The 15045-nt window shown below is 42.5% G+C and overlaps 1 protein-coding gene across 1 annotated transcript in view; it reads right to left on the reverse strand.

Moving 5' to 3' along the window:
* PKHD1 (PKHD1 ciliary IPT domain containing fibrocystin/polyductin) overlaps positions 1-4480 on the reverse strand; it is a 250395-nt gene extending 245915 nt beyond the window's left edge. The window contains exons 1-3 of the mRNA XM_081855438.1: positions 4292-4480; positions 1860-2012; positions 375-485 (exon numbers count right to left, since the gene is read on the reverse strand). Of these exons, the coding sequence (XP_081711564.1) occupies positions 375-485; positions 1860-1911 (163 nt within the window). The 5' untranslated portion in view covers positions 1912-2012; positions 4292-4480. The remainder of the gene's footprint in view (positions 1-374; positions 486-1859; positions 2013-4291) is intronic.
* Between the last annotated feature and the right edge of the window lie 10565 nt (positions 4481-15045).

Below are 15045 nucleotides of genomic sequence, written 5' to 3' on the forward strand. Positions count from 1 at the left end.
TCAAGTTAGGAAGCATTAATGAAAGGGACTGAAAATAAAATTATCAATATAATAATGCCATTTTAGGAATCAACAGTGCAATTGCATTTAGAATACTTTGTTTGCAGTATTTCCCATTGTCTCCCACATAGTAGAGAATATCTCTTCTAGGATTTTGTGGGCTGACACACATGAGCATTAATTAAAGCGTGCTTCTTGCTTTAAAACTATTGTTTTCACCCACATGCAAATTTAATCAGCAGATTAATTGATAAATTACCATTGGTTGACAAAATCACACATGATTAATCTAGTAACATTTTCTTTTAAGAATTGGGTTGAGGTGTCACAAAGAGCAGCTAGTCTTATGACTGCCCCTTTTTGCCTAGAAATACCACCAACAGTTTCTGAGGGGCCCGAAAATCTACCCTCATATCTCAGTGTGATCCAGGTTCCACCGCCAATGCTGCCTTCCTTTGGCTCCATGGTTACCTTTGCCAACGTAACTATAAAAAACAAAACAAAAAAAAATATGAAATTGACTTATATAATGGTACAGCAAATCGCTTTTCTTCTTAAAAGAATAATCTATTTGTAAAGGCCTTTCGGAACATATGGATGCAGACTGAGCAGAACTGGGAGATCGTGAAAGGTTTGTGAAGGTCTCTTCCTATGAAACAGACTCCTGCGTGTTCCATACCTCCCTCTGAAAAAACAAAGCCCTGCTAGACAGAGCCTTGATGAAATGGAGGCAGCAACGCTGGTTGTCTTTGCAGCCCTCACTGCCACATGGCAGGCCTGATTAGGAACCTGAACACATGCTTGGCCAGCTCCTGAGTGAGATATATGCCACTCACAGTCCAGTCCTTGCCCAGTCCATTTCATCAACTGCAGCTCCTCAAAATAAAGGTAAAGGGACCCCTGACCGTTAGGTCCAGACGTGACCTACTCTGGGGTTGTGGTGCTCATCTCACTTTACTGGCCAAGGGAGCCGGTGTACAACTTCCCAGCATGACTAAGCCACTTCTGGTGAACCAGAGCAGCGCATGGAAATGCTGTTTACCTTCCCGCCGGAGCAGTACCTATTTATCTACTTGCACTTTGATGTGCTTTCGAACTGCTAGGTTGGCAGGAGCAGGGACCAAGCAACGGGAGCTCACCCTGTCGTGGGGATTTGAATCGCTGACCTTCTGATCAGCAAGTCCTAGGCTCTGTGGTTTAACCCACAGTGCCACCCGCATCCTGCTCCTCAGCATACTAAGGGGCAAAACAGACTTTGCAGTGCAGGAGTAGGCACTCAGGAGCAATCGTGCCCATGGCCTTACGAGCCTTCCCATTCCATAGTGGAACTAGGGCCTCAGCAGGATCTCTGACTCTTTCCCCTGGGCAGGGGGTGGACCCAGAGCAGCCAGAAATCTTCCCAGCTCACATTTTTAAAAAAGAAAAATATTTAGGTTGGGCTGCAATAAGCAAAACACATACTGTATACTATTGGTCACAAAAACATGCTTCAGCAAACTCAGACATCCTGAGCATCCCTTAAATATGCCAGCATATTTCCTTATTAAAGAGTATTTGATCTAGTGTGGTATCATAATTGCATGTGCTTCAAAAGTAATTGCAATGGTTTAATTCACGTTTTAGTTAACAACAAATTCTTTACTATTGCAACTGAATACATGATGAGGCAGTAAAGAAGGTCGCTAACTGGAAGCTTAGAATTTATTGTTATTATTATTATTTATTAAATTTGTATAGCAGATTAACTAAGGCAAGTTTGAAGGCCAAGCTGGTGAGAGAATTTCTACAAAGCACACAGGCAAACTCTTATCTCTTTGCCACGGTGCTGATGCTCAGTAGTGCGGCTTGATAAGACTCACCTCCGAAGAAAAGCAGCAAAGCCTCAAGAAAGGATGGCATCCGAAACTCCATCTCTAACCTCTTCCTCTGCTTTCGACAATAGACTTTCTCATTGAGATCACTGCCTCATTCATAATCAGAGCTCAGAGGGTTGGTTCTCTCACATGTATTCCCTGCAAAGGAAACATGTCTTATAGGCTGTTTTTCTTTATTAATATTAAAGACCTTTGGGGCAAACAGCTTGATGCCCAGAAGACATTTCCATACCAATTCAGATTCCTTCTTCTTAAGAGCATCTACAGACCAATTCAGAATTACTACACGGAACAAAAAAACAAACAAAAAAAAAACCCAGCCTGAAAGAAAGCTTTTGTATTATCTTAATCAGAATATATGGGAGTTGATAGATGATAGATAGATGATAGATAGATAGATGATAGATAGATAGATAGATGATAGATAGATAGATAGATAGATAGATAGATAGATAGATAGATGATAGATGTAGATGATAGATAGATAGATGATAGATATAGATGATAGATAGATAGATAGATAGATAGATAGATAGATAGATAGAGAGAGAGAGAGAGATAGATAGATAGATAGATAGATAGAGATAGATGATAGACAGACAGATAGATAGATATCTGTTACCACATCCTTTGTGTGTGTGTGTGTGTGTGAGAGAGAGAGAGAGAGAGAGAGAGAGAGAGAGAGAGAGAGAGAGAGAGAAATCTGCTCTGCTGGTAGATTTAAGCTCCCATTTAAGGTGCTGTGTTTTGAGGTCATCTGCTGAGGGGTTGGGTGCCCACCTTGCCATCTGAAGTGAGGTGTGGCAACTGGATAGGAGTTTGTGGAACTCTCTTCCCAAGGGGGAACACCTTTGTTATCATTCAGGGATGAGGTCCAAACATTTGTGTTCACCTAGGCTAGGGCTTGCCGATCAGAAGGTCAGCGGTTCAAATCCCCGTGACGGGGTGAGCTCCCGTTGCTCGGTCCCTGCTCCTGCCCACCTAGCAGTTTGAAAACACGTCAAAGTGCAAGTAGATAAATAGGTACTTCTCTAGCGGGAAGGTAAACACCATTTCCGTGCGCTGCTCTGGTTCGCCAGAAGCGGCTTAGTCATGCTGGCCACATGACCTGGAAGCTGTATGCCGGCTCCCTCGGCCAGTAAAGCGAGATGAGTGCCGCAACCCCAGAGTCGACTGAGACTGGACCTAACGGTCAGGGGTCCCTTTACCTTTACCTTTTACTAGGCTTCGGTTATATTGGCTGATTTGAACTGAACGTTGTATTCTGCCGTTTTGTTTTTGTTTTGTTATATTATATTATATTATATTATATTATATTATATTATATTATATTATATTATAATTACATGAATGTTAGTACCTCATGCTTGGTGGGGATGTGGAGAAGGCCTTCTCAGTGGTGTTTCCTCCCAGGCAACCTTGAAACTCCTTTCCTGGAGAAGCCAGTCTGGCTCCCACCTTGTACTTCTGCCAGCAGATGAAAAAGACCTTGTTCCAGCAGGCTTTTGGGAACTGACTACTTTAAAGGAAAGGGCTGGTGCTGTGATGTTTTTGTTGTAATTATCTAAATTGTTTTAACAGATCATTCATATATAGAAAGAGTTTTAGTTCTTTTAATGTTTAACTGTTCTTTATTGATTGGGGGGGTCTCTATGTTTTTAACTGCTCTTATTTGATCTATAAGCTGACTTAAGTCCCTGTCAGGGGAAAAGGCTGGATATAAATAAATATATTGATGGGTGGGTGGATGCGTTAACAATAGGTTTTATTTTAAAGAAACATTTGGAGATGAAGTTCTATAGTTAATTTATAATTTAATTAAAAACAAACAGATCTCACAATTCAGATAGGTAGCCGTGTTGGTCTGACACAGTCAAAATAAATAAAAAATTGTCCAGTAGCACCTCAGAGACCAACTAAGTTTGTTTTGGGTCCAGTATAAGCTTTCGTGTGCATGCACACTTCTTCAGATTTCACAATTGGGAGAGAAATCAAGTAGACCAGCTGCTTGGCTCTGCAGAACTGGCAATGTGACAGGTTCCACACAGTGCCAGTTCTACACCTGTAAGAAATCATTCTTTTGTTGTGGCAGCAACTTCCTGCCCACTGACATCAAGCAGGAACCATCACGGTATTCTTTTCGGCACCTGCTGAAAGTACTTTTCTTTATGCAAGCCTATCCAGATTCGTAGATATTTCAAAAGTTTCTTAATACTTGCTTTTAGCTGTTTTACTGACAATTTAAATATTTCTTCTAAACCACTTCCATGTTTTGTTACAATAAAACAGTATAGACATTTTGTTAGACAGACAGATAGACTATTCCTCCACGAGATACAGCTGCAACAAACAAGCATTTTCTCAATATGCCACAATCACCAGTGAGTCTATATGCTTCAAAATTTGCTATTGCATACCTTTATAGTACTTGTTCCTCCTCAAGTTTTCTGATCCAATAATTAGACAGCGGTATACGGAGTTTCGAAATTAACCATTTTCAAAGTCCTATAATTTAGTTCTGTTCCATTGTTTCAACTGGTACTGGATGATGGGTTTTCTAAATAGCCAACAATAGCTTTTGCTTTTCCAGAAACTGGAAAAAGCTGTACTGTACTGAAACTAGCATGTGACCAATCTGAATGCTTGTGATAGCAGGGGTGTGAGTGATTTTTCTCTGGGCAAGCTTACTTATTAACGTAAGCTACTTATGCCATTAAGCCAGCTTGTCGCAAGCCTTTTTTTCGTGGTGATACAGAAGTAGCTTCGGACATTTCTCATAATTTTAAAGAGAGAGAAAAACGCAATTTGAAATATACGGTACATTCTAACTTTTTTTAATTTTTCATGTATGAAAATAATATAAGCAATTGTCATTTAACAGTCCTTTAGTTTTGAGGACTATTCTACATGTGAGGAACATACAGGTGATTCGTAGGTTTCCGCAATCTGGTATCCTCTAGATATTTTGCTCTACAACTCCCATCATGGTTAAGGAATATTGGCAAAAGATTATAAAGGTAATTTCTGGATTAACATATTTCTTGAAATAAAATAGAAGTTAATAGGGATTTGTTATTTTCGGGAATACTGGGAAATAACAAAGTAAAAAGTAATAAGCAAGAGTTGTGATTATGATTCTAGCTGGAATGGCAGATTATGATTCTAGCTGGAATGGCGGTTATTGCTCTGGGATGGAAAGAAGAGGCCAAAAGGAATATGGAAAAATGGAATGATTATGTTTTTGAATACATACAATCAGAAATATTTGCACAGATAGTGGCAGAGGATAGATGGGAAAATAAATGCCAAAGAATCACAAATAAATGGGCATTTTACAGGAACTCGATAGAAAGGGGGGAAGCCAACCCTAACATACAAGCTCGAATGAACAGACTGTGTACATGGATAAAGATATGAAGACGGAAGGCCTGAGCAGGGGGGAGGGGGGAGGGGAATTCTTTTTAAAAGAAGGTAAACGGGATGGTACAGTGGTGCCTCGCAAGACGAAATTAATCCATTCCGTGAGGCTCTTCGTATAGCGGTTTTTTCATCTTGCGAAGCAAGCCCATTGACAGCTTAGCGGATTAGTGCTATTAGCGGTTTAGCGGCTCTTAGTGGATCAGCTGATAAGCGGCTTATCAGCGGATCAGCTGATAAGCGGTTTAGCTGCTTAGGAAAAGGGGGGAAGGGGGGGACCCGCAGGAACTCGCAAGACATTTCGTCTTGCGAAGCAAGCCCATAGGGAAATTCGTTTTGCGAAGCGCCTCCAAAACGGAAAACCCTTTCGTCTAGCGGGTTTTCCGTCTTGCGAGGCATTCGTCTTGTGGGGCACCACTGTATTTTGAATTGATTTTGTTATGTAAGCCTTTTTCAGAAACCATATATATTAATGTTATGTAGTTATGCATTGTAGTATGAATGAATTTTGTGTTGTATTCTTTGTTTTAGAGAATATATATAATAATGTTATGTTATTAAGCAAATTTAATAAAACGGGGGGGGGGATACAACTCCCATCATGACTTCTCATGCTGACTGGCATTAATGGGAGATGTAGTCCAACATATCTGCAGGGCCTCAGGTTGAGGAAGGGTTATTCGATGCAGTGCTGGAGTCCCCACAACCAACAGCTCCTTGTCGGCCGTCTCACTGCTGATCCAATAAGTGTAAGGCTGAGGTGAGCTTTTCCACCGCTGCCCCCTAAAATGCCCCTTTGACGGACTTGAACTGTTTCCTGGACATGCGGCCCACACTGCCACTCTCCCCCCCCCAAAGATTTTGCTTGAAATGTTTGTGATTCTTTGGGTCTAGAACATCCCATAATGGAATGGGCACATTTGTACGCAAACCATAATCATGGAGATGGGTGAGGAAGAACCAGAATGCCATAATCACTAACAGATTGTCTTGGGGATAGCTCAGTCAGTAGAGCAGGAGGCTCTGAATATCAGGGCCATGGGTTCGAGCCCCATGTTGGGCAAAAGATTCCTGCATTGCAGGGGGTTGGACTAGCTCCCTTCCAGCTTGACAGTTCTATGATTTTTTATTCTACCTGATCCATTGGGGAGGAGCAACTGGTGCAATTTTCAGCCATTGCAGCAGCGGCGTAGCATGGGTTGTCAGCACCCGGGGCAAGGCAAGTAATTTGCACCCCCTAACCCAGGGCAAGGCAAGTAATTTGCGCCCCCTAACCCGGGGCAAGGCAAGTAATTTGTGCCCCTAACCCCTAACCTGCCGCCGCTGCCAGCTTCTTCTTGCTGCTGCCTGGGCTGGGGTATTTACGGTAAGGTAGCCACGGCGGTGGCAGCGGGTCCGTGTCAGGTGATCTGAGGCGAGTTGCCGCTGGCGCTGCCGCCCAAACGACGCCGCTTCCCTGGAGGAGGAGGAGGGCAGAGAGGCGAGGAAAATGCAACATGGCCCAGCAGCTGCAGCAGCGGCGGGGCTGTGAGGAGGGGCTGCCTGGCGCGCCCTCTGCGGCCCTGACGTGCGGGGACCACGGCGAGCGCTGAGAGCCGCTGCCTGCCGGATGCCTTCAGCCCGGACGCGCGCACAGCTCGTCGGTTCCGCGAGACATGGGGCTCTGCTACAGCCTGTGCCCAAGGCTCTTCGGCGACTCCGGAGGCGGTGAGCGCGCCCCCCCAGATGTTGCGCCCGGTGCGGCCAGCCCCCCCTGCACCCCCCACGCTACGCCACTGCATTGCAGTAAAGCAGCAGGGCAGGAGGATACTAGAAATAGTTCCAAGAGTATAAACTCAGAATCTAAAGGAAACATGGGTGGCGCTGTGGGTTAAACCACAGAGCCTAGGGCTTGCCGATCAGAAGGTCGGCGGTTCAAATCCCCACGACGGGGTGAGCTCCCGTTGCTCGGTCCCTGCTCCTGGCAACCTAGCAGTGCGAAAGCACGTCAAAGTGCAAGTAGATAAATAGGTACCACTCCGGCGGGAAGGTAAACAGCATTTCCATGCGCAGCTCTGGTTCGCAAGAAGCGGCTTAGTCATGCTGCCCACATGACCCTGAAGCTGTACACCGGCTTCCTTGGCCAGTAAAAAGAGATGAGCACCGCAACCCCAGAGTCGGCCATGACTGGACTTAACAGTCAGGCGTCCCTTTACCTTTACCTTTACCAGATCCATTGGGGAGGAGCAACTGGCACAATTTTCAGCCACTGCAGTAAAGCAGCAGGGCAGGGGGATACTAGAAATAGTTCTAAGCATCTAACTCAGCATCTAAAGGAAAACAAGTGGACATTGAAAGAGGAGCCCCAAAACAACTCCATCCACATTTCAAAAAATGTGAATGCCTTGATTTCAGTGGTAAATAAGTTTTCTAAAATCACACCATATGAATGGGAGCATTTGGGGCACAGGGTGGCAGTGCTGAGCCACTGAGGAACTGGAGAGAAAATCGATGGATCACTGTAAGACTGCAGCCAAGCTTTGTTTTGCTTAGACCTATTTCCTGTACAGTGCCTAGTGGTGAGGTGTTGGGATTGATTGATTGATTGATTGATTTGGTGCATTTCTTTGCCAGTAAATTCTTCTTGTTATTGCGCTCCATCTGAATTCCAGCCTAAAGGGACATCACATCCCTGACTTAGATATCCCAGGCAGGAAATGCTGGCCGCTATCGGATTTGGAGAGGGAAATGGCAGTTGTTTATAGCTCAGCTACTGCCATGATTTACTGGAACGGGCACAAATCAGACAAGGGTTTCTCCTATCTCTCCTGTTCAGTCTCAGTACTGGAGTGCTGGCTCAAAAAGTGCACACAGATTCATTAATTAATTAGGGATTAATGAAGATGAATGGGGGGGAGGAATATTACAATATCTAAACAGAGAGACAAGAGGTTTCACTATCTTGGCATTTTAGTGGATAATAAAGTTAATAAATTAACTGAGCATAATTTAGCACCAGTTAAACAATAGTCAGAGGTAGATGAAATATCTAATGTGAGCTGAGATGAAACTTCTGCAAAAGTTTTTGTTCATGCTTTTAGGACGTCCTTGGTTAGTTCCGCAGACAACCCTGTATAAAATACAAACAATAATAAATATATAATTATAAAGTAACTCCCTAGGGCAAAAGCTAAAATAATAGAGCAATAAATACTGTGCCAACTCCCTGGGGCCCTGAGTGCCTGAACACCCACAAAGTTCCCCATGAAGGGGCCAGGCACCCACAAATTTTGGTGCCAGGACCATGCACGCTGCATGGCACCCACAGCCCCGGGTGCCCACGGTCGCAGGGCCAAGTTGGCACTCCTGCAAAGGTGTGCTTCTTCTAAATATTCAGAAACACCATGGTGCAGCACTAATAACTACAGTGTTACAATATAATAACACTTATAGGCAGGGCTGGATTTAGGTTTGATGAGGCCCTAAGCTACTGAAGGGAATAGGGCCCTTTATATGCCCAGCTGTCCATTGTCAACAACAAATTGTTTTTTGTGTTGAATATATGCTATATAGTAATTTATGGACCTAACAGGTATCTAAAGCCATTTGCACATGCAGAATGTAGGCACCCTATATATAGAAATGAGCAAACCAGTGATATTTTAGGGAGCAGGCTAGCAGGCCATTACTTACATCATAGGGGCCTACACAACACAAAACACTGTTGCTGTATATAGGTTTTATTTTATTTGTTTTTATCTTATATTTTGGAAATGTACATCCAGGTGTTTTTTCCTTTAATTTTTTGGGGGGTCCCCAAGAGAGTGGGGCCCAAGCTATGGCTTTTTTAGCTTATACGTAAATCTGGCACTGCTTATCGGGCATAATCGTATACTGAAAATTTGCCATAGGATTTAGTTTTAAACTCCACTAGGCCAAGGAACAAGGTGTGATTCCACTATGACACATCTGCCAGCAGAACACCACAAATGCATTGGTGTCTCCTTAGACACCAAGGATGAGGAGGAAGAGGCACAATGAGTCCCGCTGGGATCCTGCTTGACAAGGCATAGCCTCCCTGCCTTGCAGGCCTTTTCCCACCTAGCCTGGGAGGGCAGCACCCGGACTGACTCCAGCTACAAAAGCTGAGGCTGCTGAAGAGGCCAAAGACTATCTTGGCTGCCCCTTGGTGCAGACCCAGGTCATGGAGCCTGAGCTTCCACAGCCTCCAGCCGCAATGAACCACCATTGGGTAGGTAGGACTGGCAGCAACAGCAACAGCAATGTTCTATGCTTTGGATAATATTTTATTCTCTTGCTAACTGTTTTAAAGGTGCATATTATATTTGACTTCCTCTAGTAATGTTTTCTGCAATTTTGGCTAGCTTTTCTGCATTCAGTGTGCCTTTTGCAGTTGACCTCCTTTGTAATGTTTTATTTTTTTATTTTTTTTTAATGATATTTATTGTAGTTTCAAATAATACACAGAAACCAAAAACAACTTTCCAGAAAAAAAGAAAAAAAAGAACAAAAGAGAAAAGACAGAATTAAAAAGCATTCAACATTTACAATCCTAATTTTCAATAACTTTTTTCTACGACTTCCCCTCGCCTCCCCTTCTTGTATTCCATGTCCAAATATTTGTTCAACAAGTTCTTATCCCTAATTTTTAACCCTAGTTTGTTATTATACTTAATTTAATTTATATATCATATTTTAACTTATGTACATTGATCATTATGCTTAAAGACTTTTTCTAAGATCGACCCAATTTCCTGTAATGTTTTATTTTGAAACCTTTAATATTTTCATTTCCTGTTATTATGTTGCTTTGAACACATACTTTTTTTTTTTACTTTCTTCTGTAATGTTTTATTTGATATTTTAATGTGTTGTAAATGGATTTGAGGTATTTTTCCCTTGGAAATATAACACTATCTCCAGATTTTTAAAACAGCATTTATGAGTCATTATGAGCAGCACTCAGCCATTTTTCAGGACCAGGAGCTCTATCAAGCCCAGCACTGCACCCTGACCTGGGATTCCTCACCTTCCTTCCCCCACCCCTGTCACCCGATCTCCAGCTCAGTGACTAGAGGACAGTTGCTCACAATGGAAAATCTCTGCTTCTCATTCAGTCTGATTGGCAGCCTCTGCTGAGGATCAAGGTTAGGCTCAAAAGAATATCCCATTCCAACACTCAGGCCCATTTTTGTATCAGCCTTTCTGTTCCAACAAGGGAATTGCCATGAACATTTCTTTCCAACATTGCATGCTGCTGAGATGGCTTTAGCCCAAGTCATCAAGAGCAGACATGCTAAATTTTCAGTATATTGATCATTGAGCACAAACGGATTTATGGATCTATGGCATTTATACCCCACCTTTCCTCCAAAGGAGCCCCAGATGGCATACATGGTTCTCCCTCTCCCCCATTTTATCCTCACAACAACCCTGTGAGGTAAGTTGGGCTGAGAGTGACTGACTGGCCCAAGGGCACCCAGTTTCACTTGATATGGCTGGTTTTTCATATCACTTATCGCCACAATTTCTTCTGATTTATGCTAAGAAAAATATATTTTGGGAGCACTGTTTCTAAAAACATCCTAAGACCAATTGGAACAAATTGCCCCTGTCACATTTTAGCCAATGAATTTCTTTAAATGCTAAATTTACTGCTGGCACAGCTGCTTTAGCAACAGGTTGGAGCGTTCTCCAGTTTCGAGAGACAGCTTGTTTCAGCTCCAACCTTCTGTGTTGGTCACTGAGTATGTGTGGCTAACCAGCCACATCCCATTCATTTAGGTATTTCACTTATACCCTGCTTTTCAGCCAAGAATGGCTTCCAAAGCAGCTTATAATTAAAAACATGCAAAATAGCAAACACTAAAATAGCAACTTGTAGTTACTCAGTTTAGGCTCTTCTCCTCTGCGCCTGTGGAGACCTGTGGCTGGGATATCTGGCTCTGAATCATGGCCATGGACAGGGCAGGGATTTGCTCTGTGGGGTCTTGCTTCCTTCTCCTTCTTTTGGGAGAGGCCAGGTTTCAGGTCCAGCTAGGGTTGAATCCCAATGGGAATATTTATTGCCATATTTTCTTTTCTCTGGCAGTTGATGACATACCCCACATTCCAGGCTCTTCCCTCAAAAGAGAGCAGGCAGAAGGAACTGCAGATGGACTCAGGGGGTGGCTGGTGATAAAAGTTCCCACCCACTGAAGAAGCCTTCCCAAAATATTCTTCCTTGGTCGCATCTTTAAGGGAATTCATAACGCACTTTGGAGAATCAAATAAGTAGGACCTGCAGCAAAATGTTGCACTTCTGTCTAGCATCCTATCCAGCCAGCCATGTCCTTTAACAAATTGCTCCGTTCCTCCATCCTCCTGGTTTTCATGCCCACCCCTGCCAACATTCAGTCAGGGAGTATCTTGTGGTCGCATACCATGTGCAAATATCAATCATTCTTGTACAAACCTTTGGGTTTCCCAGAGCCTAAGGATGCATCTCTTTTGCAGTCGCAGTGCCTCCCCTCCCTCGCCAAATACTATGTGTGGTGTGACAGTACAAACTCAAGCAAGCAACAATCTGGAATTGTAGTTGCAAATCACAGAGAGAGAGAGAGAGAGAGAGAGAGCGCGCGCGCGCAATAGCTACAGAGGGGCAAAGGCAGAATTTGGAGATAGTGAAGAGGGAAATGTGCAAAGGCTTGTCAGTTGTGCAGATGTGAGAGAAGGTGTAACAAAGAGCCTATCCAAAGTCTTCCTGCTTAGCTGGCATTCTCAAGGCAACATGGTTTCCATAATAAACAAGGACTTGGTGTCACTGCTGGATTTCTGAAAATAAATTAACACATTTAAGGACTATATCAAAATGAGGTGTTGCTGTATATCTGTGCTACTGTTGGTATTGTTCTCAAGCAGTAAATGATTTTCAATAAAGCCAGGTTACATCTTGAAACACTGGAAGTATTATTGTCCTTTTGTCCTCCCATTTTCACCTGTTTGTCTCTCACACAAAACGTTTTCCCCTTTGACCTTCTCTGTCCCAGCGGTACACGGTTTCGGTAATTCTGTACATTTGCCTGCTCTGCTTGCTGCCTCGGCAGCAGCTGTATAAACCTCAAGAAGAACAGCTGCTGGGCACCAACGCCAATGTCTTGGAACTTGCAAGAAAAAGCTCAAACCTTTTGCAGATTGGCATGCTTCTTAGAATGCTTGCTTTTAAAAAATAAAAACAAATACCCAAAAAGCTCTGTGAGTGTGTTTAAAAATAATTGCAGGGTCAGAATGATGAACATTTAAAAAAAAAATATGTGTGTGTCCCCCTTCTTTTGTATTGCGATGAGGTAATTATTATTTTTTCAGACTCTTAGGAGAGAAAGGAAATAGAAATCCAACAATTTAGTAGGAACTTTGGGTGGGTCATGTTTTAATCTTCACTTCCAGATGCATCCATGAATATATGTTGAGCCGCATTGGGAAGGATTATTAAATACAAATGGTGTTGAATTCTGGAATCACACCTTCCATTCAATCACAGAATCGATTTTGAATGTTTAAAAAAGGGATATGTATGCCTTTTAAGTAAAACCAATAAACCAATATCTTTAGAATCCTTGAAGAAGCTGCTTTCTTCAGATTCTACCTGAATGACACTGCCAACCATGTGAATTTCATCCCTGCACACACACACGATGATTCACTGTAATGGAGGTGATTAATACAACGTTGATAAAAGCCGTGTAAACAGATGGGCTTAGTTCCTACTGGAAATCTTCCTAATTTCTAAGGCAAATCAAAGATACTTATACATCATTCTAAAAGGGCCATCTAAAAAGAGCAGCTGCATTAGGCCTCACATTCCAAAAGAACTCTTAGAATTTGCATCAACCAACAACTGCTTCCACTCCCCTCACAAGTGTGCAAGCAGGTGTGGGACACCACAATTGCTCCAGAACACTCTTGCTTCTGACCCTGTCGTGGGTCTGCATGAAGGAGCAAAGTTGTACAAAATATGATGCTAGGTTTGCATTAGGCAAATCAAACACATTTATTTATTTTGCATCATTGATGCTGCTTCTACTAGTTGAAAAGCTCCCCTCCTCAGATTTCTAAACACTTTCAAATCTATTGTTGTGTCCAAAAGAGCTAAAAAAAAAAAAATGATTTCTCATTAAAACGAAAGCAAATCACTAGGAAGCTGAATTCTGCACCAACACTACATTTTGTGGGGTTTCTACATTTTATAATTAATTAATTGCATTTTATGCAGACTGACAGATTGAACACAACTCTAACCGCCACAATAACCAAAGGAGTTCAGTAGCTGATGCTGTTTTACAATCTCTCTTCTCTTTTCCCTAGAAGGTTTCATGCACACTTTATGTTAAGTTGTGGGCGAACATATCAGACAACACAGCGATTCTTCAAACAGCTCTTGTTTATTTCAGAGGCCAGAACAGAACTGAGGAGCTCAGTCAGCCTGCTTATATAGAGCTCCAGAACAATGTAACTGTTGCAACTGTCTAAAACTATCCAATCACTGAACGTCACTTTCGATCCTTCATTTGCATACAAACTATCCAATCACTGAACGTCACTTTCGAGCCTTCATTTGTATAACTATCTACAGTATCCCCCTGCTGGCCCAGGGTGAGAACATCAGTACATAACACTTTATCTTGAGTGGCACCCAGGACCTGGGGTGAGATGCAAGTACTGAACCAATTGAGAGGAGTGACCACAGGGACTGAAGGTGGATTTCAGATAAAAACAGCTAAAAACATAGGGGGGGGTCATTAAAAAAAATAAATCAATTAATCTTTTATAGAATTCAAACTATATTAAAATCTATTTAAACTATACAAATAATTAGAATAAAAACAATGCTTTCATTAAAAGTAGTCAGTTCCCAAAAGCCTGTTGGAACAGGAAAGTCTTCACCGACAGGCAGAAGGACAACAAGGAGGGAGCCTATCTAGCTTCTCCAGGGAGGGAGTTCCAAAATAGTCTGGGAGCAGCCACCACCAAAAAGGTCCTCTCCCACATGCCTGTGAAGGTGGCCAGACCAAGAGGAAGGCCTCCTCTGAAGATCTCAAAACCCAGGCAAGTTCATATGAGGGAACACAGCATTTCAGATAGCTTGGACCTAAGCCACACAGTGCTTTATAGGTCATAACTAGTACCCACCATCTTAAAGAATTCAAATGTGAAGTTGCTGATCTCCTAACAAAAAATATGTAATTTGTCCTTTCGAGTCCTATATTTGACCTCCTTCCTGCAGTCCTGACCCATTAGATATAGCAGCCCACCTGTTCTGCAAAGAATTTCAGTCACGAGGAACAACGGCAGCGACTCTCATGAAGCAGCTCAATGCTGACTTTGGATGGTTCCTTCACCAGATCAGAGACTGTGGTGCAGCTTGACTTCTAAATACATCAAGAATATGTACAGCAGGAGAGAGCAATGTGAAGCGGGAACTAATGTAAATATTTCATGCAATGAATCAATTCTAGATATTGCAGGTATTTCACAGGCATTGCAGTTTTAGAAATCTGTGAAAACAATTATTTCAAATTAAGGTTAAACATTCATTGGTTGCAAGAAGAAAATAACTACAGTGCTTCAAGAACATCTCATTTTTTATATAAAAAAGGTGACTCACATCCCAGTTTTATAAAGTTACCTTGGAAATATCATGATTATGGAATATTTAGCTCCTGATTCTGGGACACAGCATCTTTTGATGGCAAACCAGCAAATGATCCTAATTCAT

The sequence above is a fragment of the Podarcis erhardii genome (assembly GCF_964252035.2).
Source record: "Podarcis erhardii genome assembly, chromosome: 3".
NCBI classification, from domain to species: domain Eukaryota; kingdom Metazoa; phylum Chordata; class Lepidosauria; order Squamata; family Lacertidae; genus Podarcis; species Podarcis erhardii.